Source organism: Echinops telfairi, unplaced genomic scaffold, assembly GCF_000313985.2.
Source record: "Echinops telfairi isolate 266 unplaced genomic scaffold, ASM31398v2 ScPeMD7_2573;HRSCAF=3158, whole genome shotgun sequence".
NCBI lineage: Eukaryota > Metazoa > Chordata > Mammalia > Afrosoricida > Tenrecidae > Echinops > Echinops telfairi.
In genome coordinates, this window is record NW_022106471.1 from 2,294,018 (window position 1) to 2,320,182 (window position 26,165).

At 39.1% G+C, this 26,165-nt stretch overlaps 1 protein-coding gene across 1 annotated transcript in view; it reads left to right on the forward strand.

Moving 5' to 3' along the window:
- The window catches only part of GFPT1 (glutamine--fructose-6-phosphate transaminase 1), a 66,059-nt gene that overhangs the window by 34,867 nt on the left and 5,027 nt on the right, over positions 1-26,165 (forward strand). The window contains exons 6-19 of the mRNA XM_045294086.1: positions 3,076-3,134; positions 4,316-4,450; positions 5,675-5,736; positions 6,783-6,862; positions 10,373-10,478; positions 12,553-12,716; positions 13,596-13,691; positions 16,009-16,106; positions 17,958-18,078; positions 18,749-18,906; positions 23,105-23,219; positions 23,476-23,603; positions 24,149-24,316; positions 25,849-26,010. Of these exons, the coding sequence (XP_045150021.1) occupies positions 3,076-3,134; positions 4,316-4,450; positions 5,675-5,736; positions 6,783-6,862; positions 10,373-10,478; positions 12,553-12,716; positions 13,596-13,691; positions 16,009-16,106; positions 17,958-18,078; positions 18,749-18,906; positions 23,105-23,219; positions 23,476-23,603; positions 24,149-24,316; positions 25,849-26,010 (1,652 nt within the window). The remainder of the gene's footprint in view (positions 1-3,075; positions 3,135-4,315; positions 4,451-5,674; positions 5,737-6,782; positions 6,863-10,372; positions 10,479-12,552; positions 12,717-13,595; positions 13,692-16,008; positions 16,107-17,957; positions 18,079-18,748; positions 18,907-23,104; positions 23,220-23,475; positions 23,604-24,148; positions 24,317-25,848; positions 26,011-26,165) is intronic.

Sequence of the window (26,165 nt, forward strand, 5' to 3'; positions counted from 1 at the left end):
ATTTGATTTACAAATAAGGAATCCTACTTCGTGGAATTTTATTTATCACGGTAGGGTCTAGAACCGATTAACCGCGATAAACGAGGGTTCACTGTGTTTCCTTTTACTTTCCTCTTGTCCCACTATTATGCTCAGTCTTCATTTGGGTTTCAGTAATTCCTCTTGGTTACATTGCCCTTGATCAAGCCCCACCAGGCCTCTTACATCCTCCTCACCATCGAATTTGGATCACTTGTTGTTTCCTAGTCCCTGGGTTTGTTAACACCACTTCCTTACCGTCCACGTCCCCCTCTCCCAGGTCCCCCAAACCATCGGTCCCATTGTTTTCTCTTCCAGATTGTTTATCCCGCTTATCTAGATAGACCTGCAGAGAAAATAATATGCACAAAACCAAGACAGAGCAAAACAAAGCAACAAAACAGCAACAACAAAAGAAAAGCCTGTAAATAGTTCAAGGTCTATTTGTTGACCTTTAGGAGTGTTTTCCGGTGGAGTCTGATGGGGTGCCATGCCCTGCCCCTAAAGTCCATTTTTGGTTTTCCCTCGGGACTTCCTTGCTCTGCTCCCCTTGCTGGTCTGTTGCATGTCCTTAGTGTCTTCCTCGGTGTGGCGGGGTCAGATTGGGCACAATCCCCACACTGTCTCCAGTGTTGTCCCCTGTAGGGCTATGAGTCAGTGAGGGATGTTGTGTCTGGTAGTCGGCCGGCCATATGGTCTTCTCTGTGCATTGGCTGCTCTGAGCAGGGATATCGTCCTCAAGGCTTGGTGGCCAGGATGTGTTCCATTCTCTCCTCCTCCCCTCTCATTTGCTCCCGTGAGCTCTGATCAGACATGTCCCTTTCCTTGGGCTGTAGCTTCAGTACTGTCCTCTGAAGTAAATTCTTCTGGGGAGAGGCATTGTATTAGTATGTGTTCATTTTACTTGATTTTTACATAATGTTTCTCGTTAAAAATAATTTTACTTAAAAAAATAATTTTACTTTTAATTATCGAAAGTATTTGCCTAATTCAAAAGTCACCCTATAAAGATCAAATGTGTATATATATAGTTGAAAGTTTGGTTTTTAAAAAATATTTTTGTGAAAGTTTAGTTTTATCCTATATTCTTTACCTTATTTTCCATCTCTCCTTATAGACAACTGTTTAATAAATTTTAAAGCTATCCTATTTTTAAAAATAGGACAATACATACATAGGTCTATAAGTGTATATATGTATATATATACATACATTAATTCAGAAGCTGCCTTTTTGTCTTCTCATATTTCACAAAATCAATATTGAATTGTATTAGAATGCTTACACCTGTTAAATATTTAATAAGAACAGAGCCTTTATAAAAAATTTCTGACGATAAACCTAGATTATATTTTGAGGATTCAGCTTTAATTTAAAGCTTTATGTCAGATTTTTTATCATTTTCTGCCTTAAAATGAACATTATTTCTTAAATTTGTTTTATAATATCTGTTACTTGCAAATCCAGTGAAAATGTTTATTTAATTATTTAATTAGTAACATAGTTGTGTTAGTCTGGGTTGACTAGAGAAATTTATAGACACTCAGTTGTAAGAGAGATCTTTATATCAAAGAGCAATTGTACACCAAGAAAACATTCCAGTCCAGTCCAGATCAAGTCCGTAAGTCCGATATTACCCTATATGTTTATTCTAGTCCATTAATTCCTCTTTAGACTCATGCATCCATGCAATGCAATGTTGCTGAATGCCGGAAGAGCACAGGCTAGAGGGTGGAAAGTCTTGTGGATCCAGTGGTGGTGGAAATATCTCAGCACTGGGTCTCCATGTGGCTTCTCCAACTCCAGGGCTCTGGCTCTGGCTCTGGTTCTGGCTCTGTCAGCATAGCTCCATGTGGCTTGTCAACAGAAATGCGTAGCAATGAGTCAAGCAGAGAGTGTATCTGGCCTTTAGTGAGCTATTCATCTCCTTCACACCTTCAAATGAGGTCATTAAGCCGTGACCTGATTGACAGGCTAGACTCCATCCCTTCACAAGTTGACAGGAGATTATACAACTGCCACAATAGTTCAATTCGAGGAGCCTGGTGTTGTGGTGGGCTACCCACTGAGCTGCTAATGCAAGGTCAGCAGTTCAAGCCCACCAACTACTCGGAGAAAGATGAGGCTTTCTACTCCCATCAAGATTTAAATTTTGAAAACCCAAGGGAGCACTTCTACTCTGTGCTACAGGGTCACTATGAGTTGAAATCAACTTGATAGCAACACATTTGGTTTTTAGTTTATAGTTCAATGTAAACTCATTTGATGTCAGCTCAGAATGCTGTAATTTAATAGAAAATTGATTTCACAGTAATTTTCCTCTGATTATGTGAACTCTTAAGTAGCAAATTGATTTTGGTTTTAGTGTGTACTGTCACTAGCTTCAAATAATATTGTCAGCTCTTGATTGTTCCTTTTCCCATTTTACAAAGCTATCCGAGTTAATAAAAAAATGTTGAAAATTACCCCTAGATTGTTTGATTGTAAAATGACACTTAATGTTTACTTATCTGACATTTTACAAATTGTCTGAATGAAGCCATGTGAATTGAATGTAAATCATGATAACTTCCCTTTTTTGGGTTATTAAGTTACTTTGTTTCTTAAAATCATTTAATATAAATCAGGTAATTTACTTTCATTTGCCAAACTTCTTTAAAGCTAAAATCACAGTGTTTTATGCAAAGGAGTGAATGAACAGAGAAGTCAGAGTAGCAGTGTAAGCCTGTCACTTCCTCAAATGAGGAAACTGCCTAATAAATGTTCTCCTTTCTTAGAGTGACCTTGATTTAGTTTTATAGCCACATTGACAGTGATGTCTCTAGACACCCACTTTATTCTAACCCACCTCCCTTCACTGTTCTTCAGTAAGCCACACAAACAGTATTCCTGAGCTGAGGATAATTGAATTGTAAAAAGTAGATGGTAACCTGCTTGTTATATGACATGCATGTGACAAAGGTTTTTTGACTGAGGAAATTGTGTTCATAGTAACGACCATTTAAAATGTCTCTCAGACTTGTCATTTTTTGTCATCAATGCTTTTTTATTTTTTAGAATTCATTGTTATTCACAATGGAATCATCACCAACTACAAAGATTTGAAAAAGTTTTTGGTAAGCAAAGTGACCTCAGAGGACGCCAACCTTTGGTAGAACTTGTAAAGAGAGCAGTGAGGGTGTTTGTTGTGATATGCAGTAGTGGTTAGGTATGATCAGTGGTTCTTAGGTAATTTCATGGCTTTAATGGTTCATTGGACCTTTTTCCTGTTGACAGGGGACAATTCTTTGTTTCTTAAATATAAAAGCAATAAATACTTGCTTTTATTATAAAGGACTTAAAAGTACAAACTAAAATTTGAGGGATGCCTTTGGCATTATTAAAGACTTTTTTTTACCATCTTCACAACTATTTGTAGGGTACATAATGAAAATCGGCACATTAACTTGTAAATGCGTACATCACTGTATACTACATAGTATGGTTTAGTTATAATGGTGATTTTTTTCTCAGGGCTGCCTAATAGTGGCCATAATCTACATGTAGGTTTTCAGCTAATGTGACTGAGGAAATGAATGAAATTTTAACTAGTTAAAGTTTAAATAGCCACATGTAACTAGTGGCTATTATACCAGATGGCAAAATCATCATAAAAGAATGCATCATATTAAAAAATATATTCATAAAACCAGTGTTTTATGAGTTACATTTCTAATTATCTAAACTTTATTTAGTTTATGTGTGACTTAGGTTTATATAATTATAGATTAAGTGTATATTCAACTCCACTATTTGGGGTTTGCTGTCCTAGGAGAAAGACGGAACTTCTACTCCCACAAAGAGTTAGCAGTCTCAGAACCCGCAGGCGCAGGTCTACCCTGTCGTATAGGGTCGCTGTGAGTTGGCATCGACTCAGTGGCAGTGCGAGTTAGTACTAGGAGAAAACCCAAACCAAACTCAGTGCCATGGAATCAACTGTGACTCTAGCCAACGTAGAGGACAGGGTAGAACTGCCCTTGTGGGTTCCCAAGACTGAAAATCTTCACCTTGCTCTTGATTAGTGGTCTCGAACTGCTGACCTTGTGGTTATTGCCCAGTGTGTAACCCACTATGCCACCAGCACTCCTCTGTACTGGCATAGTGGTGTCAATTTTGAGCAATGCGTAATGGGCTTTGGTACTCAGAATACTGTTATAAATTGATTAGTGAGGTTTCTCAGGGAAAAATTCTGGAGAAAGGTTTGGATACTGGGATGATTTTCTTAAATGTGCTATTTTTTCCCCCTTTCTGATTATAGGAAAGCAAAGGCTATGACTTTGAATCTGAAACAGACACAGAGACAATTGCCAAGCTTGTGAAGTATATGTATGACAACCGGGAAAGTCAAGATACCAGTTTCACTACATTGGTGGAGAGAGTTATTCAACAATTGGTACTAAACAACACTTTTATAGACCATTATTGACCACATTAATTATGATCAGTTTTTAGAATTAAGCATAAGAAGCAGGAACTATAATTATTTTTGTCTTTTGTTTCATACATATAGATAACACATGCATTAAATACTCATATAGACTAATCAAGGAGCCCTGGTGGCACAGTATATTAAGCATTGGACAGCTAATTGCAAGGCTGGTGGTTCAAATCCAGCCATTCCATGGGAAGAAGATAAGGCTATTTGTTCCTCTGAAAATTTACAGTCTTGGGAATCCTATGGAGCAGTTCTGTTCTGTCCCATAGGGTGGAATCAACAAACACTGTGGCAGTGGGTTTGGGGTTTCATACTATTCATTTTGACTTGGTGGGTTTGAATTACTGACTTTGCAGTTAGCAAGCAGCTCAGCTTGTAACCCTTGATGCCAGCAAAGAGTTCAGAGAGCCTTAAAAGCCCAAGTCCATGGCGCTATCCACACACCCTTCCCTCTCTTATAACTCTAGCCTTCGCATTCAAAAGCTCTTTACTTCTGCTTTGGTCCAACTCTCGCCTCCCACCTCCACTCACATCCTGTGATGTCTGCAGCTGTGGGGGAGGGGTCTGCAGAGATGGGTAGAATAGAGGTCTGTTCCTCAGTTTTCCCCAAGGCAGAGTGCGTTCCGAGCCTTCCTCGTTTCAGTCAGCTTCCCCTGCTCCTTGTGGACACCAGTTCGTGTTCTGTGGCAGTCCTTCCTTTTCCTTCCTCATGCTTTCTCCACTCTTCATTTCTTTAGGGCCTGCCCCAAGGAGGTGGCAGGGTGTGCATGTTAATATGCACTGTTACATCCCCCATACCAAGAGAATGGAAGTTAGCAGAGCTGTGTAACTACTCCGCTCAAGAATGGATTTTGGATATGGAATGTGGAATCTTTCTGATTTTTCCTTCCCCTTATTCATAATGTGAGAGAAGTAATCTAGCTATTGAGATATGTTGTTCGCCAAGTAAAAATGCCTTTTAAAATGCCCTGCTTTTGGAAGTGGTCAGGCATACTTTGAGAGTGAGTTTGGCTAAAAGAAGAATGTATGTGCCACCCCTAAGATTTAGATTTGTTGCTAAACTAGTGCAAAAGAGCAGTTCCGTTGTGTGAACAAAAACTTCAGAGCTGAAAGTCTGTGACATTTCACTTTGGATAATTGATTCTAATAAATATTGCTAATGCACTATTGTTCTCTCCACAGGAAGGTGCTTTTGCACTTGTTTTTAAAAGTGTTCATTTTCCTGGGCAAGCGGTTGTCACAAGGTACATATAAATTTGATGATCATTGGTAACTTTGTATGTTTTGAAACTTTTGGGTTACAACTTTATTCGTTGTTCATTTTAATGATTGTATTTGTTTTCTGTGCCTTTCTTCTTTGTTGTACACTTGAACAGAGTTCCTTAACGAAGCAAATACATTTGGTATTACTTTTAAATGACCATTTGTCCATAGTGGATGTAGTGATTTCTAGCAAACGTGAATCCCGAGTATTCTTTATAATTTTGGGCCTGAAACATTAACTTCCTCCAGAATTTTTGGAGGTGTGTATTTGTTCCCTGTCTAAAATCATAGGAAGGAATTGAGCAGATGTTATGATCTATTTAAAGAAAGGCTCAAATTTATTTGGAGTGAAATGCTGTTGCATTGGGTTGTAAATGAAGACAAAACTAGTTTTCCCATAGGAGGGAGAGTCGTCAGTTGAACTACTCAGTCATTTCCTAGATAATTGCACTATTATTACGTTTACTAGAATATTTAAGCTTGATCTCCTGGCAGGGTGACTGAGAAGAACTAAGCTCATCTCAGGGGTCTGTGCTCAATGAAAAGAATAGTTTCATTTAACATTAGAAAGGGAGAACAACTTCAAAGAAGTTCAAAAATTCATTAACTTTTAATCTAATTTTTCCACAAACTTTTGTATGATACTATAAAATGTGGGCTGGGCCAATTTTTTCTCTGCATGTCCAGAGAGTAACTGTCTTAGCCTTTGGAAGCCATAGCAACTACTTATTTTTGTTGTGTCGTAACAACAGTCATAGATGATATGTAAATAAGAAAGCATTTCTGTATTCTAATAAAACTTTATTTACCAAAAAAGATAAGACTGGCCCTTGAGCTGTAGTTTCTGAATCCCTATTAAAGATTTTGTTTTTAATTCTGTTTATGTACTTGATTATTTTCAGAGTAGTGCCAGAGAGAGAGATTTTAAACATTATTGGAAGAATATTGACTTACTGAATTTAAATTTAATTTCTTATTAGTGTGTTATTTATAAAAAGTTAAATTTTGACTAATTTTATTCTTACAGGCGGGGTAGCCCTCTGTTGATTGGTGTACGTAGTGAACATAAACTCTCTACCGATCATATTCCCATACTTTACCGAACAGGTAAGACCCCTTCCTACATCGTGCCATAGGGAAATTTTTAACTAAGTACAGTAGATATAAGAATTGTTCTCTTACTCTGAATAAATGCCCTATTAGTTGGATCTCCATGTATATAGTTCTGTCTAGACATGAAATGGACTTGCTTATGTGATTACTCTGACTAGTAGACTTTTTTTCTGTTATATATCCTTAGCTAGGACTCAGAGTGGATCAAAATTCACACGGTGGGGATCACAGGGAGAAAGAGGTGGGAAATGCACTTTGCATGGATGGGAAGAACCTTTCCTCTGCTGCTCAATTTTTACTAATCCCTTGTTCTTGGAGTGAATGAATGTGCTGAGCCTCTAAAAATGCTTATTTTATGGGGAGACCTAGTTTGATGTTATTTTTCTAATTTGCAGATTATATTTTGTCTGTCTGCTTTTGGCATTTAGAAACCTGCTTTTAGTAATTTGTTTCCTTAAAATCTGAGTTCCTTGAGGCAGTCGTTCAGATTATAAAGTTGCTTTTTATTTCCTTTGTGTTACGATCATGTAGTATCAAAATGAGTGTGTGGGTTATAGATTGAATTAAGTGATATTTATTTTAAAATGTAGCCTCACTGTTTAGAAATATAATTGTAACCTAGCTTTTTACTGAAGTATAGGTAAGTGATCTTTATTTCCTGCATGAGATCTTACTTTTAGATTTATATCTCTTGATTTGCTTTCTTTGAATTTGGAGTCATTCTTTCTTGTGAAGTTTATTTTTCTGCAGGACTTTTAGCCATACAAATTCTGTATCATTTTTGACATAATTAGACAAAACCCAAACCAAACCAGTATGCTGTTTATATTTACCTATTCCTAAAAACTTTCAATGTAGAAGACAGAAAGTGGGAAATAAACGAAATAGAAATCCATTTTATTAAATGTGTAATTCTTATTTTCTCCTAAAAAATTAGCAAAGTTAGTTTAGCCTATTCATTTTTAGATGCGGGAAACTTTTACTATTCTGTACGGAGCAGAGTTTTTACTTACATAACCTTTAGCCCTGAGAGGGTAGAATGCCTTAGGTTTTCCACCCCTTTTTTCAGAAGTTTACTAGTTTTCCAGTGAGAATAGTAGTATTTGGATCCCGAGTACCAGACTTGGTTAATAATTCTGTTTGTGTATATATTATCTATGTGTTACCTTGTTTATTATTTTCTTTGGTTGCTTTTAGAAATAATAAGATGAGGATTGGCTAAGATGTTAAGCAGTTGTAAGAAAAATTTGTCATGAGACAACTTAAGTTTAATAACTCTTACTTCTTTAGCCCTGGTAGCAAGCTAAAAGTTAGTTTGGTAAAGATTGGTTGAAAACAAATAGATGAACATACATATTATAGAGGGTATGTGAAGGCTGGCAGAAAAGGAGCCCTGGTGGCATAGTGATTACTGGTTGGACTGCTAATCTCAGGATCCGCAGTTCAAAACCACCAGCCACTCCATGGGAGAAAGACTGGGCTTTCTACTCTTGTGAAGAGTTAGTGTCTTGGAAACGGGTGCAGTTCTTCTGTAGGGTTGTTAAGAGTCAGCACCAACTCTATGGGAGGGAATGAATGAGAGAGAGAGCGAGAGAAGGGGGAGAGGACATGGGACTGGTTTTCAGGCTTTTGCTGTTTTCTGCAAATGTGACCAAGTTAGCCATCTTTCAGATCAGGTGAGATACTCTATATCTGAGGAAATTTTTTTTAGTTGCAAGAGCCAAATAGATGTCAAATAGTAACACTGTCACTTAACTGGTAATAATACCTCCAATTACTTTAAATATTTTAATATGCCTTATAACTAAATATTATTTGAAGAATGAAATAGTATTTGGAGAAAGGGCATAATGAATTGTAACCCATTTAGGATATATTAACTAAAGCTACTTAATGACAAGGGGGCTTCAAAAAGTTTATGGAAAAAAACAGGAATGAAATGAGAGTGGAATTTTCCCACAACTTTTTGAAGCGCCCTTGTATTTGTAGTGTTGTGTTATTCTTTTTTATGGTGTGTGGGTTGTGTTATTCTTTAACCTCTTTTTTTAACTCCCACCCAAAGCAAAATTGTATCAAAAGCAAACCAGTTGTGTAACCAGCACCACAGTTAAGGTGCACAATCCTTTGATCTTCCCCAGCAGTTCTTTCAAGCTGCCTCTTTGTGGTCAACCCTTGCTTCCACTCCCAGCCACCACCACCCCCCACCCCACCCCCCGGCAAGCAGCGACCTGGTTTCCTTTCCACAGTACTGCCTTTTTTAGGATGCCCTCTTGCACTTACTTTTTGAACTGTGGTATCTTTTCTGCTGTTGAATTTGGATGGGAAGGGTTACCTTGTTTTTATGCCCAAAGCACATCAGATAATTGTAGCTGGTGGAGAACTTTGAATATATTTCTCCAAGATTAGTTGTTACCAAATGTGTATAGACATGTGTTTTCTAGAGGATAAGTAGAGTATGAGGTTTTATAAATATATTTCTGATAATGTTCTGGCCACAGTGCTCGTAGATTATGAGGTCGACTGTATTATTTGAATGAAGATACCTGTCTAAAGGTAGTTATAGAGTCTTCAACATCTAAATAAATAAAAAAAACAACTGGCTAATTTGTCACACTATAGTATGCTGATTTGATATTCGATGTGAGTGGAAAGGAAATACTGTTCATCAGCGATGCATCAAATTACTTGCAGATGCTAGCGTAATTCTTCAGTGCCCAAATTAAAAGGATATTATCATTGCAAAGAGGACCATGCTTTGTGCTGACTTAAAAGTTTTAAGAGAACTCAATTATAAGTGAAGCTTCTCTCTGAGTTTGTAATATTTCCAATCTAGCATTCGAAATCTAGCAATCTAAGCAAAGAGAGAAGCTTCAAGAAGTTTCTGGAAAAATTCCATTCACTTCTAATTCTATTTTCCACAAACTTTTTGAAGTCTCCTTGTTTTTGGTCAGAGAGAGAGAATGTTTTGTTTTGTCTCTGAATCACTCAGTACAGTCTCCAATTTGACTTATTATAGTGATGTACTACTGAAATCTGGAGACTTTTCACTATGGATAATAAAAGAAATGTGCCATTAGTCTTCATTTTATTTTCCATTGCACAATTTTCTTATTTTTCTTACAAATGCAGCCACACAAGCATATGAGTTAACTCCATAGAGCTTTATATAAATTAAGATTAGATTACGTATCTTTGATTTGTAAAAATTAGTGATAGTAGTTACTTGGAAAAGAAATATTAAAAACCTTTATGTAACACTGTTATCTGCCACGCCCTTTTTGGTAGTTGCTATTTCACTTTACACATTCGTCTGTTGTTATTGGCTCATTGCATGGAAATAAGATACCTTTCTATCATTTAAGACTGCTGACATTATTATGGTAATTTTTTTGTTGCTATTTTTATGTTGTTGGCGGTGGTGGTGGTATGGAGTTGGTAGAGAATTATGCATATTTTTATATTGGCCCTGATTTTATACTTGTTTGTGTAAATTTTATGCTCTAGGCAAAGACAAGAAAGGAAGCTGCAATCTCTCACGGGTGGACAGCACAACCTGCCTTTTCCCTGTTGAGGAAAAGGCAGTGGAATATTACTTTGCTTCTGATGCCAGGTGAGCTCCCTTAATTGATTGAAAGAGCCTGTTTCAGAAAATGGCTCATGCTACAGGAAACCAAGACGTCCGTTTTGCATAAAGTTAGTTATGTTGCGTAGAAGAATAGATTCTTTTTTTCAATTAACGACATGTAAGTGACCGTTTTGGAGAAAAGACTTCTGAAAACACTTTTCTTACCCGTTCAAGCACATGCTTTGGTTCACTAAGCACAGACAGTCTCTGAGACTTGTTTGAGTGTGGTCACCTGAGATCTCTTGTATTTTGTTGGTGGTATTCGCTTGTTTTGGGAACCTACCCTAAGTTTTGTGGGCAGAAAAAAAGTGTAGATTACAGACTAGAACAAAGTTTTCTGGCGTAGCCTTCCCTCAGTTACAGTATAGCTAAGCCGCTGTGGTTTCAGTCTGCTTTGAGACTTGTGTTTTTAACTCAGAAGCAGTTCACAGCATAGTCATTGGCTTTTACAGGGCATAGTAAACAGGGCACGAGACATTTTGAGAGAAAATGTAATGAGATGTTTAGATGTATTCATAAATGAAATAGTCATAATGATGTTAAATGGAATCACTCAAATTTACGAAGTATTTGAGTCAGTCACTGTTTTCAGCCTGAAAATAGGAGGCATTGAAATAAGAAAGTGATGCAGGTCAGGGATCCAGGCCATGTAACATATGGGTGAGAAAGCAAGTTTGACTATTTTCTGATTTTTGCAGTGTATAGAGCTCTGTGTACTCAGTGCTGAGCTGTGCCCCTGCTGTCGTTCAGTAGGCTTGGTACTAGACTGGCAGTGTGGGCTCACATGAGCTGGAAATGGCAGAAGCAGAAGCACATCCACCTTTTCTCAGTCACTGGTGTGTTTCTCTTCAACATGGCAAGCCGAACCCTCTGTGAGGCACAGGACAGAAAGTTGAGTAAAGAGGTCCGAGTATAATGGAGGAAGTAAACATTAATCGGCCTCTCACACAAATGTGTGGGCTTCAGCTGTGACAAACAGTACGGAATACTCTATAGCAGGGTAATTTACCCTCCAACTTCTGTGCACCACTGGAAACATCAACTTGTTAGTTTATCAAGCATATTTTGGGCATCTGCTGTGTCCTAGGGCCTACTAATAGGTGCTGTGTGGAGGAAAGATGGGGCTGTCTGCTCCGGTGAAGAATGTACCCTCAGGAATTATCTGGGGGGGTTGCTATGGGTTGGAACCAGTGGCAGTGGGTGTGGTTTTAGAATACTCGACTCACCTGAATTGCACATGTTACGTACATCACTAACCAAGAGTTCTCCCTCCTGAGTACAAAAGCACAGCTTATTATCTGGTCAAGATACTTTCCGTATTCTTCTAAATTGCAGCCCTTGCCTCCTCAGTGTGGCTGGAAGCATCCTATCGTTCGGGAAGCCCGTCCTTCTGCCACAGCATTAGTTTTTTGATGTCTGACGCTGCATAATCCTTTAATCTCTTATTTTCCCACATATTATAGGTATCGATGTTTCTTTTTGTTTGTTTGTTTATAATTTTTTCTTGGATTTTCTTTTTTAAAAAAATCATTTTGTTGGGAGATTTTAAAAATATAACATTCCATAGTGCAATCGAGCAGTATTGTACAATTGCTACCACAATCCGTTTTAAAACATTTTTTTTCTTCTTGAACTCCTTGATATCAGCTCCCCTTTACTCCCTCCCACCCCCGGTATCGATGTTTCTGTGGAATAAATTCCCTGCCGTGTTTCTCTGTAGCGACAGGGGCTTATTCATCATCGTGACTTATCAAGCTAGTCAGTAGAAACGGTGGTAAAAGTTAAATACAACTTAATTGGGGAAAAATTGTAGCATTAGACTTTTAATAGATACTGCCAGTTAATGTCTAATACATTCTGTGTGGGGGTTGAATAACTGAATGGAGCTATACCTTCAGAGATTGTGCCAGCTGATAAGAGTCTGTATTTCATGTGGATCCTGTGTCCCAGTGATTGTACCTGGTGTCCTTGTGCTCATCAGCCCGTCTTAGCCTTTGAGGGCACATGCTGGGGGAAATGCTTAATTGTTGGCTGTAATATTTCCGTAAACATTTCATAGTGCCGTCATAGAGCACACCAATCGTGTCATCTTCCTCGAAGATGATGATGTCGCAGCGGTGGTGGATGGTCGTCTTTCTATCCATCGAATCAAGCGAACTGCCGGAGACCACCCCGGACGAGCTGTGCAAACCCTTCAGATGGAACTGCAGCAAATCATGAAGGGTGAAAGTCTTTGTCACTTTGTATCTGGTGTCTGTGTTGTCTCCCTGCTGTCCTAGTCTGCGGGGACACACGTTGGGTGAAATCTTTGTGTTTGGTGAAGGAATAACCCTAGGAGAGGGAGTTGATTGATCCTTCTGAGAAACTAGGATGGTTTTAGCTCGACAGTTCGCCTTCCAGCTCATTCATGACGTGTGCTGTCCTAAGCATTTTAAAAAGGAGGCTGATAAAGCTGTTTAAGAAACTTTATAACCATAAATAGATTTTTTTTGGTTCTATTTTTTATTCTTTGTGCTTCACTTTTCTCATGTGCAAAATGGGGGTGATGGGACCATCTTATTGAGGCTGTTTTGAGGATTATGAGAGCTAAAATATGTGAAGTATTTAGGATAATGCTGTACACAATGTGTGACACGATTAACTAGTAGATTAGTATTCTTTCTGAGGGAGTTGGAATAAATGCCAACATGTTTTGCATACCTGTTAACATGTCAAGTTCTTTGTATCTTAATCTACATGATAATCCTATGAAGTAGTTGCTGTTCCCGTTTTACAGGTTAAGTCGTTTTCCCACAGTCACTTAGCTAAGAAAGTATAGAATTATGACAGGAACCTAGATTTGATTCTAAAACTTAAGTTTTTGCAATAACTTCATGTTTTAGGTATGGCATTTATAAAAATAATTTTCCCGCCTTCCCTATTTCTCTGCAGAGTAGGTAAAATTACTTAAACCATCATATATTAATATTATTCTTTGTTACATTACATGTTCTCTATTTATTATGATTAGTTAAACAAGATTGCCTTTGAGGTATGCACAAATTCCTTTTGGTATTCTTTGGCTTGTTTTTCTTTCTAACCATGTGATTTATATTACTTTAGGCAACTTCAGTTCATTTATGCAGAAGGAGATCTTTGAGCAGCCCGAGTCAGTTGTGAACACAATGAGAGGAAGAGTCAACTTTGATGACTATACTGGTAATGACATGTGAATTAGTTTATGACTGCACCCTCCTGGGGTGAAGTGAGTGGGGGAGGGGGCTTCCCATTGAGAAAACCCAAAAGTTCATCTGGTGAACTCCCCACCCGCAGTTCAGACTCTCAGCCTGTGCGACAAGTACAGCTGTTACCTCGCAGTGCACCGCTCTCTACTGAAAATCACCACTCTCTATTGAAAATGCTCCAGTGTACCCTTAAGACCGGGCTCTCCTTTTCACTTGAGCAGTCAGCTACTTAGCTTTTGTGTGCCAGGGACCGTGATGGGTACGATGGATTCGAACACGAATGAGATTTAGGCCCTGGATTGTAAAACTTAAATCATCCATCTGTTCATCTTAGGTGCTCTCAATTCACAAATGAGTAAAGGTGTGGACTTTGCGTTTAATTGTTTCCCTGATGCCTTATGAGATAACCTCTACTTCTGCCTACATTTAAGGTAGAGTTTGAGGGTGCACTGCTTGTTTTATACTTGGAAATTCCGTCTAGACCTTGTGTTACCAGAATTCAGTTCTTGCCTTGCCAAGAGAAAGATTTATTTCTGAAATACATGAAGGCATTGCAAGAGAATTTTATTTAGAGACTAGAAAGAAGAAAGGAGCCCTGGTGGCTTGGTGTTCAGTGTTGAACTGCTGACTGCAAGGTCAGCTATTCCAAACCACCCGCCCGGCACTCTTGCGGAGAAAGGTGAGGCTTTCTCCTCCTGCAAAATTTATAGTCTCAGAAACCCACAGGGGCAGTTCTACCTGTCCTGTAGGCTCATTATGAGTCAGAATTGTCTTGATGGCAGTGAATGAGAAGGAAGGAAATACCAGCCAGTTGGCCAGCCTGGGTGTTTCTAACCCTCCCTCCTCCCCACCATGTATACCAGTGTTTTTAAGGTTGCCCCTGCATGCATACACAAGAGTCTCAGGGACTTTCATGGGGTAGCAAGAGGTTATCATATCATGGACTCTGCAAATACTCTCACCAAGTCTCCACCTTGGCTCCTTCCCCCTTTCTCGAGCCATGGCAGTTTGTGTATCTTGTTGAGATGAGTTTAAGATTAATATTCTTGAACTATAAAATATCCATAAACTATTGTTTTTTTTTTTTATTAAAACAAGTTTTCAGCTGAGCTTTTCAGTTAGGAATTGATTAAAAAAATATTGGTATACAAAAATCTTTTGTTCCTAAATCTATGCCATATTTATATGACAAGTGTCTTAGTTTTTAGTTTATTGGGTCTGGAGACCTTACTGAAACCCCTGAGGTTCTAAAAGTTAAGTGTTAGGAACTGAGGAGAAACACTGGATGACTTTGATTTATGGTGAACCTCCAACTCCACAACAGGTCTTCTTTTCCGTCCAGATTTGGAATTGTTGAGTATAGAGTGGTAGGAGCCACCAGTGGTTTGGATAGTATATATTTTTTGGTGGGTATTAATGGGGTAATTGAATGAGATGTCCATGAATTGGATTCAGAGGAGTGATAGAATAGTGATTGGATGATGGAACTAGCCCATTTCAGTATTCGACTGGGACAGTAGGTAAATGTTGCTGGAATTTGCTGAGATGGGAAAGAGAGGGAAGTGATATTATGTACCGAGTGATGTTCTTGGCATCATATAGGACATGAAGACAACTGTATTTTTTCCTAGGCAAGTTTGAGATACAATTTAGATTTAGTAAATCTTACTCCCTGTTATTGAGTCAATTCCAACTCATAGAGACATATTCCAAGACTGTAAAGCTAGGGGAACAGACAGCCTCATCTTTCTCCCACTGAGTAACTGATAGACTTGAACCATTGACTTTGCAGTTCGTTTCCCAGTGTCTATCCTACTGAGCCTCCCGAGTGCTGCTTTGCTCAGTCCCAGCCATGTAAAATGACTAAACAAGGTAGAATGTGGGGGCATAGAAGTGGGGGAGTAAGGTTAGTTATGAAGTTAGGCGGACTTATTTGTATCATACTGAATTTCCTTTTCAAACCTAGAGTGGACTATTTTTGTGTCTATGTAGTGAACACACACAGTAAAGTACACCCCATGTAGCATTTTTTGCATGCACAATTCCTTGATGTTGGTTGTATTCTTTAGGCTGTGCCATCCTAACCATCTCAACTAAAATGATTTCTTGGACTCACCGCTCCCCCCAACATCTCATCTCTGAGTTGCTATTGGTGGGAGCTCTTCTCCTTAAGAAGAATCTCAGCTCTGTATATTGGCCGTGTTGCTTCCTAGATTGGTGCTGATGACCAATGATGGCCCGATGGGGATGCTTCTTCACTAATTAATTATATACGCAAACTTTCATTTCAGTGAATTTGGGTGGTCTGAAGGATCACATTAAGGAGATCCAGAGGTGTCGGCGGTTGATTCTCATTGCGTGCGGGACAAGCTATCACGCTGGCGTAGCAGTAAGTAGTTTTAAGGCACTTCATTACGGTCCTGCGAACCAGTGGGCACCCTGCAGAACTGTCCTTTGCTGGACCATTCTGCCTCTCCTTCCTGTTTGTAGTAATAAAAATCAAAAAGGTGAGGGAGAAATTTGAATGCTGCTTGGGATAATTTATCAGTGGAAGATCTGCTTAAGGGAGGTCCTTAGTTTAGATAGATGCCCTGAAACTGACTTCATGTAAAGCAAAGTGTGTGTGTCGGGTGGTGGTGGTTGGGGGGGGCTGGGGTTGGAGGATTCTAGATATGGGTTTAAGGAGGATTACTGCTTCTGTAGACTGGTCATTGGGTTTTCCTTACCGTTGTTCACATGCCTTGGTCAGATGGCAATGTCATATGTAAACCTCAGTAGGCATTTACATAGTAAGTGCAAAGAGATGTAAACTTTCTCTTTTGCCCGTCTCTTCCACTGTTCACCTGGAAGCTGAAATTCTGAGCCAAGCACATTTGTTTACAAGTACAAGAGTCTGGTAGTCCAATAAATCACCTCTACATGTCATTTTCTTATAAAGAAGTAGGTCCCTTGTGGCTCTAAGTACAGTGTGCTTTCTAAACTTTTAATCCACTCTGGGTCTTTTCAGCAGCATGCAAAGACACTCAGTCTAATGAAAATATGTCATTTTGTGTATTTATAAAGAGTTGGTTTTGCTGAACAGGTCACTTATTAGCATAGTTCTAAAGTTTAATGTGCCGTATATACTCAAGTATAAGCCTACCCGAATCTCAGCCGAGGCACCCGATTTTACCACAAAAACTGCATTAAAAAATGTGCTGGAAAAACTCCGCTTATACACGAGTATATATAGTATATACATTGACTTAAAGGGAAGCACTTAGCATATTAGTGCTAGTAACTTATTTACCTTTAATAAATATATCACGATGGGAAAGGTTCAAAATGAGAACATTTTATCTTTGAAGGCCTTTTCTGTACATGATGCTAATCATGTTAAACATGATTGTTATAAAGTGCTGAACCAAAGTTATTTAATATTCTTTTGGAAACAAATAGAATGAAACCATTCTCTTGAAATTCCTGGCCGTACACAGGTGAAAGGGTTGTGAAGTAGGGAAATATTTACAGTCTTCATACTGTGAAGGAGAAATGAGAGGTGGGTCAAGAAATGGGCTGAGCCACTGGCCTTAATGAAGCAAGGGAAAAGCGTGAGCATTGCAGTAGTCATTAAAACAGTGCTGGTGCTGTCGGGTAAGGTTGGACTGTCAACCATGAGGTGGAAGGTTCAAACCCACCAGCTGCTCCCTGGGAGAAAGGTGAGGCTATGTGTGTGTACTCGAAGATTTATAGCCTTAGAAACCCTATATAGGATTACTATGAGTTGAAATTGACTAGATGGCAGGGAAATGGACACATCTGTATAAATATATACATTTGCTGCCTAAAAGTTTGTTTTTCTCATTTCAATTTTCTGATATTTAGAGTAACCACTAGATTAGCAGTTCAAAACTACCAGCTGCCCCTCAGGAGAAAGATGAGGCTTTCTTCTCCTGTCAAGAGTTGCAGACTCGGAAGTTCACAAGGGCAGTTCTACCCTGCCCTGTAGGGTCGCTGGAGTCAGAATTGACTTGAAGGCAGTGATTTAGTTTTGGGATAGTAGAAAGGAGTTAATTTGTGCGCTGTTCACAGTGGTGGTGGGATTTTGACTATTTTAATGATTTACATGTATCCCAACAATTCACACGTATCGTTTTTATAGTTAAAAAAAAGTGACAGTAAGATACCGAGTTCACAGAAGTACAGTGAGAAAGAGGAGATTTGAAATAAGGTTATCTGACTCAGTCATCCTTTTCTGCAGACACGCCAAGTTCTTGAGGAGCTGACTGAGCTGCCCGTGATGGTGGAGCTCGCCAGCGACTTCCTGGACCGCAACACGCCCGTTTTCCGAGATGATGTTTGCTTTTTCATTAGTCAATCAGGTATGCTAATTCTAAGACACGAAAAGATGGTAAATAGTTCTTTGTGTTTATTGTAGCATACCTTGGTTATTTAAAGATATACTAGTATTACAGATAACAGATTTCTTTGGGTAAGAATTCTTTTTTTAATAATTAATTTGCTTATTTTTAACAGCTTCACTGACACATAATTCACAGCTCATGCATTTCAATAGTTCAGTTACATTCCTAAGAGTTGTGTAAACATCACCACAGTCAATTCCGGGACATTTGTTCTTGTTTATACCTGTTGTTAGCCTCCCGTCGGGTCCCTTTAAATATATTGATCTGATTGTTGCCTTTAAGGGTTTACCTAATCTTGATTTCATGTACAGAAAATCATTCAAAATCCAGACAGAATACAAACAGCCTGACAACAATGACTCAAAGAAAGACCTCAATTTGATAATATTCTTTACCTTTTCCTCTCCGAGAGCCGAACCTTTCAAGACAGAGAAGGACAAGAGATGTTAAGAAACATATTTTTATTGGTTTAAAAGTTTTTACTTGAGTGCATGTTTCATATTTTGTATAAAAGCAAGTGATACTGTTGAACATGTAATCAGTTTCTTGTTTTTAGTTTATATCTAAGAAATAGCATTTTAAAACTGTCCTTTGTGCCTTATAGTGAGTTGTCTTAATTTGTACACAGGTGAGACGGCAGACACCCTCATGGGCCTGAGGTACTGCAAGGAGAGAGGAGCGCTAACTGTGGGGATCACAAACACAGTCGGTAGCTCTATATCCAGGGAGACAGACTGTGGAGTTCACATTAATGCAGGTCCCGAGATTGGTGTGGCCAGTACAAAGGTGATTCCTGATGTATTTCTCAGTTGATTATTTACTCTTAGTGTTGACGAAACAGACAAATCTCTATCTTAGATTTTAGCAACTAGGGGATTCATACAACTTGCTAAACATTATGGGACTTACAAAGCAGTAACAGGTCAAAGATTTGTTACCCCCACTCGTGGATCGCAGCATTTAAGAGACCTGCATGTAACTTGCTGTAAGTTGGCTTTGAACGGGTCTCTGCTGGCTGTGCCCAGTCAGCGCCTGCAGCCCTCCCCCCAGCCGCAGGAGGAGATGTGGCAGAATAATGTCCTTTCCTTACTGACGCTAGGTGAGGGCTGATCGCACAGTAGAACCCTGATCCAGTTTAATTCTAATCATGGTGACATTTTCATGTATTTATTCCTGGTTTCTAGAAATTATGCCCGAAAATGCATGCTACCTTTGACACTTACAAGGGGAGTGTTTTTAGCTGTGGTATAAAATTTGGAGATTAAAAAAGTGGAAGTGTTATATGTTGATATCTTTTTCTGTAGTTATTACATCTGTGAAGATTTGAAAGTATTTTTTAAAGACCTAGTGAGACTGTGTCTTTAGAACTGAAATATGCACAGACTTCGTGTTAGTAAAAACAGGATGTTGTATAAATGTCAGAGAGGCTGTGTTCTCTACAATGGTATTACTTTATTATTCCAAATTTTTAATTCCTCATTTTCTTATTTTACTATGTAAGTTGAATACTTTTTGCTAGCTATCTAATAAGATGCTTGGGTCTCAGCAGATTTGGTTTGATAACGAAACTCATGTGCATTTAATCACATTTGATTTTTCCCCCTCTTTTTAAAAATATCTTGAGAGTTCTTTTGTGTGGAAAATTTGTTATTCTTCTGAGGTTTTTGATTCTTGACTATTTGATCTTGAAAACACTATAATTTTCAGAGAGCTGAAAAGTGAATTTTCTGAAAGCGGTGATTAAAACATGTAAGCAACGTGTGCTTGGATTTCCACCCGTCACTGAATGAAGAACCAGCTGCTTTCAGCAGCAGCTTTTAGTGTAGGGACAATGCAGCTTTCATCGGCCTAAGGCCTCTTCATTCATAGCTCGCTACGTGGTATGTGTGGCATATGGGACCATACAACTGAACGGATGCTGTTGTCTTACCTTCTGAAAAACCTTCCTGCAACTGGGAACTGCCTATTTTTAACACCTCTGCTCATGAGCACTTACAAATTTCCCATTATTTTATTTTAAAGATTTTCATGTTCTCTTGTGCTTTATACATCTCATACTACAATTTTAATGCATGTTTAGTATTAACTATAAATATTAAGAACAGATGAAAAAATATCATCAAAGAAAATTTAATAGTCCGCAAACGAATACAAGGGTCTTTAAAAATGTTCATGGAAAAAATTCCATTTTTCCACGCACTTTTATAACAAAATTACTGTATTTTAGTTTTAGATCAGTCTTTCATCTGTATCATAATACAATTGAAGCTATTTCGGTCTTCTCACAATGATCTCATTACAATTAAGTGGCCAACCCGTCTGCTTGCACACATAATTTGGGGTACTGGATCGAGCCTTCCTTGAGTCATTGCTGGGCACTCGAGGGTTGTAGTCTCTAGGGTCAGGAGACAGTGGTGCGTTGTACAGTTTGGGCATTAAAATGAGAAATGATGGAATGCAGTTTCAACATTGGGAAACAGGTGTTGTATTATATCTTCTAGCGTGGAGTCATATTGCCTAAATGAATGAAATTGATCTTTCCTGAGTCTCTAAACTTGATTCTCAGGTGAGAATGAAATTTCAAGCCCTTTATCAAGGTTTGTACCTAAGTCCCTGGGATGAGCCTGCCCTGGTCCCGTGGACGATGCGCGTTCTTCACCGGGTAGCTCTTCATTTTCCAAGGAGGGAAATCTATTTGAAAGACCTCCGTGCCCTTCTTTTCTTGTAAGATTCAAGTGTTTCAACGGAGGTCAGGTGTGTGGCTGTGCAGACTCCATGGCTGGCACTGCCTGTACTGCTGGAACACTTGGTTACTCCTGGCTGCTTTGTAGTACTCCTGCGAGGGTGAGCAGCTTGAAAAAATTCGGATCATTTCCAAATGTACAGAAAGTTAATAAGAGCTTTCCATTAGCACTCACAGACACATCACCTGTATTCTGCCCTCAACTTAAAAATCACTTTACTGAGTAGACGCTACTGCAAGGTAAGGGATCTCTCAGCTAGAACTGACATGTGTTTCAGCTCTGAGCAATCGCACCTCATAGTATACCCGGCTTTTTCCGTTCCTGAGAAATATCTCATGCCTAATAGAGGGGTTATTGATGGTCTGATCTATTTAAACTGTAAGTTCTAATTTCCCCTGCTGTTGATCAGTATATTTTGAAAGTGTGGAATGTATGCTGTATATTTTAGACATTTTGCTCTCCAGGGCATTATTCTTTGTAATTTTAGAACCCAGCTCACAAGATCCCTGTTCTACAAACCATTATTTCAAGCTTGAACTTAAATGAATTATTTGTGTCTTTGTATTCCCACATGGTCTTGTTCTTGACCTTAATAGCAGGGACAATGAAAATTCTTCCTTTATAAATTGATTTCTACTCCCTAAAATAGTGTTAAAATTTCAATCAGAGCTTAATGTCGAAGTAAACCAGGTCTTCAGTAACCCATGTTATGAATGAGAGACTTTTCAGGAACCGGAAAACCAGTGTGTGATTTTTAGGTACAGATGATTGGTCAGACATAAACACATGCCACATAAGCTCTCATTTATAGTAACCGTAGTAAATATTTATTGAGTATCGATTATCACTATGCAAAATGATGTACACTATTCATTTTCACTAGTGATTTAATTCTCAAATAGTCTTACAGCTTCCAAATCAGACAGTAAGCATTGGGAGGGGGGAAATGAGCTGATACCAAGGGCTCAAGTAAAAAGAAAGTGTTTGAAAATGATGATGACAACATATGTACAAATGTGCTTGACACAATGGATGTATATACGGATTGAGATAAGAGCTGTACAACCCCCCAATAAAATGATTTAAAAAAAGAAAAAAGAAAAAGTAAGCATCTATTTATAGCACATATATTTACTGTCTTAAAATATTTAAGGACATTTAAAAGTATGGAAATTCAATTTTACTTTTATTCCTCTTATACTTGAAAGTGGCTTTGTTTTCTTTGATGGCCCTAGACTTAGGGTTTGGGGTTATTTACAGCTTTGGGAGTCTTTGGCCATAGACTGTTTTTGTATGACAGTTCTAAGTTTGTATACTAGTGGGTGAAAGAGGGAGATTACTGATCCTGGTCCTTGGATCCATTGGTGAAGTTAGCAGAAGAATTCTGTAATCTTGATTAGAAATTCCCAACTTTGCTTATAAAACTGTCAGGGTTTAAGGAATATTTCTGACCTCTTTACAATCTCAGACCATAGGCAATTTAATATTTGATATTTCTGTAGGAATCGATTAAGATAATATGTAGGTTTAGCAGTTTTTAATGTTGTTGTGTTGATTCAAGTTTTGTCCTCCCCGCCCCCACTAGCGGGTTTGAACCACCAGCCTTTCAGTTGGAACTGAGTGTTTCACATGCCAGCTAATGTGGGATTATTATTTGTATTTACTTTCCTAAAATAAACTTTTATTTTTTTAATCGATACATCCATTGTATCAAGCACATTTGTACATATGTTGCCATCATTGTCTCCAAAACATTTTCTTTCTACTTGAACCCTTGGTATCAGCGCCTCTTTATTTATTATTTGTTTTCCCTCCCTCCCTTCCCTAAAGAGAATTCTGTAAGGCATTGCCTTTTGGCTTCCATTGCACACTTCGTTTGCTCCAGTGCATGCAGATTTACTCTCTACCCACCTTCTTCCTCTGCTTATCTTCCTTCCTTTCTCTGGGGCGTTCAGAAGGCTCCAGTGCAATGTAAGGGGTTTTCACGTTGTAGACGGTAGAAGAAAGAGTACGTTTGAGATTCAGACAGAGACTGATGGTGGATTAATTGGTTCAGTTCACCGTTACCAATCTGTTTTTAAAAATACATGTCTTGTATATTGTAAAACTAATGCTTTTTTAAAATCTTAACCTGTTTTCTAATTAAGCACCCAAGATCTTTTTTTTCCCCACCCCAAGATCTTAAATGCAACCGCAACTCATTACCCTGTTGCTGTTTTGTTGTTGTTTGTGGTGCTCAGGCTTACACCAGCCAGTTCGTGTCCCTTGTGATGTTTGCCCTTATGATGTGTGATGACCGGATCTCCATGCAAGAAAGACGCAAAGAGATCATGCTGGGGTTGAAACGGCTGCCTGGTAGGAAGATCAAACGTTGCAGCTTCGTTGTCTAAGGGAGTGGATAGTGCATGACATTTTCTTTTTACCTTTTGAAGTTCTGGCTTGTAACTATTTAATCAATAAGACCTTCAGTTTTAAAAAACAAGCCCATACTTTTATTATGGAAGAATAAAAATACTAGCCTTTCTTTGATTGCTATCAATAGATTACTATTAATAGATCTATTCAGTTCATTGTTCTTCTTGTCATAGCTCTTGCTAATATTTCTTTACAGATTTGATTAAGGAAGTGCTGAGCATGGATGACGAAATCCAGAGACTTGCAACAGAACTTTACCATCAGAAATCAGTCTTGATAATGGGGCGTGGCTATCACTATGCTACCTGTCTTGAAGGGGCCCTAGTAAGTTTCCTCGTGATTGACTTTAGTCTTCTGATTCAGGAGCCTAGAACACAGTAATCTTGTTAGATTGCAAGGATAAGTGGAACTTTTAAAAGTGCCTTGGAATTTTTGCATTCTGGTTTTGTTTACCCTGAGATACTGCTGTAACAGTATTTAATTCAAAAGTCGAAAAAAAATACGTTTTAGTATGATAAGTTTCAAGTAACTTGGGCTGTGTTGCTCAACTATGGAAAAAAATAAAGATAAAATTCTCTGTATATGAAGTTGAATTGAGGTCACACAAAGCTAGTAGGAGAACAGAAATATGAGTAAGCTCGTGATCATCAAAAACCTTCCAAAGGTTTTTGCAGAGTCTCAAACCTTCTGATTGTTTAGCATGTTGGTATAGTAGTAAGGACTCCTTAACCTGATATTTATAGATCAGTGGCTCTGTAAGACTTTGGGGAAACAGATAGTAACTGAAGACATCAGATGCTCATATAAAATTTACTTACGGATATTGTTTGAAAGACAGATCTAAGCCTAACATGATTCTTTCCTGTTAGAAAATCAAAGAAATTACGTACATGCACTCAGAAGGAATCCTCGCTGGTGAGTTGAAACATGGTCCTTTGGCTTTGGTGGATAAGCTGATGCCCGTCATCATGATCATCATGAGAGACCACACCTATGCCAAGTGCCAGAATGCTCTGCAGCAGGTGGTTGCTCGGCAGGTCAGTTGGGAGCTGCTGAGAGGAGCAGGGGTGGGTCTCTAAAACATTAAGAATGAGAGACCAGTGCCAGTTAGGTGACTCTACGACAAATGTACACTTGTTCAGTCATTTGCTCTGGAATACAACCTTACCAGGGATATGACTTCAGTTTTGACACGTCTTAGCTTATAAATCTCAAAATCAGTCGAACCAAGTCCAGAATTGAGACCTTCAAATCGTGCCCTCTTCCAATTAGCATATGCTGATCCTTTCTGACGGTCATTGTTGGGTGCCGTGGAGTCATTCTATCCTCAGTCACTCTGTTGATGACAGAGCAAAGCGTGGCAGTCTCACGCCATCCTCGCAGTCACTGCACCCCTTGAGACGGCCACGGTGTCAACCCATTCCAGGGAGCCTCTTCTTCTGTTTTGCTGACTCTCTGGTTTCCTTGGGGACTGGACCTTCCTCATCTATGTGTGTTTCAGGAGAAACTTCATATTCAGACTTTCTATTCGGGTAGAACGCTAGTGGTCCCCTGGGTTAGGTGTTGGGCTGCTCACCCCAAGATGAACCATCTGAACTACCTGCCAGTCTCTCGGGGGAAAGATGAGGTGGTCTGCATCCCGAAAGTTTGATAGCCTTGGAAGCTCTGTATGGGATCAAAACTGACTGATGGTACTGTGTCTGGTTCGGGCATTAGTGTTACAGATACTTTGCTGAACCGAGAGTTCTTGATCAGTAGATTTTATATATAAATGCCAAAAGACATTATTCCTAGGGACAAAATTTTATTGGGAAGGCACCAGATAGTGATTACAGACATAAACTTTGGAGCCAAGGAGCAGGCCTAGATCCAAACACCAAGCTTGGAATTTCTTGGTTGTGTGAGTTTACACAAATTCTTGAATCTCACTAAGGCTTCATTTCCTCAACTCTCTGACTTAATTCATAGAGTCTACAGCAATGCTTTAGTCGGGGTGACTAGAGAAATAAGGTCAGAGACACTCGTGTGTGTAAGAGAGAACTTTATGTCAAAGAACAATTGTATATTAAGAAAACATCCCAGTCCAGATCACGTCCTTAAGCCCAGTATTAGCCCACATATCTGACACTAGTCCATAAATTCCTCTTCAGACTCCCGCAGCCATGCAATAATGCTGAATGCAGGAAGATCACAGGCCAGTGGGTGGAAAGTCTTGTAGCTCCAGTGGTGGTGGATCTAGTGGTGCTGGTCTGGCTCCTCCAGCTCCAGGGCTCTGGCTCCATCAGTGTAGCTCCATGTGGTTTGTCAACCGGAATGTCAAGCAGAGAGACTGTGTGTCCTGCTCCAGGGAGGAAGATAGGAGAAGGCCATGCCCACCCAGAGGCCTCATTGGCTATGACCTGATTGACCGGCCAGACTCCCCTTTGCTCAGGTTGGCAGGAGATTATGTAACTGCTACAGTTAGTGAGGCCACGTGTGGATTATACAGCACAAAATGTACACATCTATGTACTACAGCCCTGCCTTTGGTTGCCACTGATTGTGTGTGTGTGTGTGTTTTCTTTCCCAGGGGCGCCCCGTGGTGATTTGTGATAAGGAAGATACCGAGACCATTAAGAACACAAAACGAACGATCAAGGTGCCACACTCAGTGGACTGCCTACAGGGCATCCTCAGCGTGATCCCCCTGCAGTTGCTGGCTTTCCACCTGGCTGTGCTGAGAGGCTATGACGTAAGTCCACCATGGCTGCAGTCCTGTGATACTCCATACGTGCGTACATTCTGCTAGATTCATGCCCCGGTTTTAACAATAGCATGTGAGAGACCCATCATTAAAAAACAAACAAACAAAAATCTGTCACCTGACGTATTTGCACAACCCAGTTT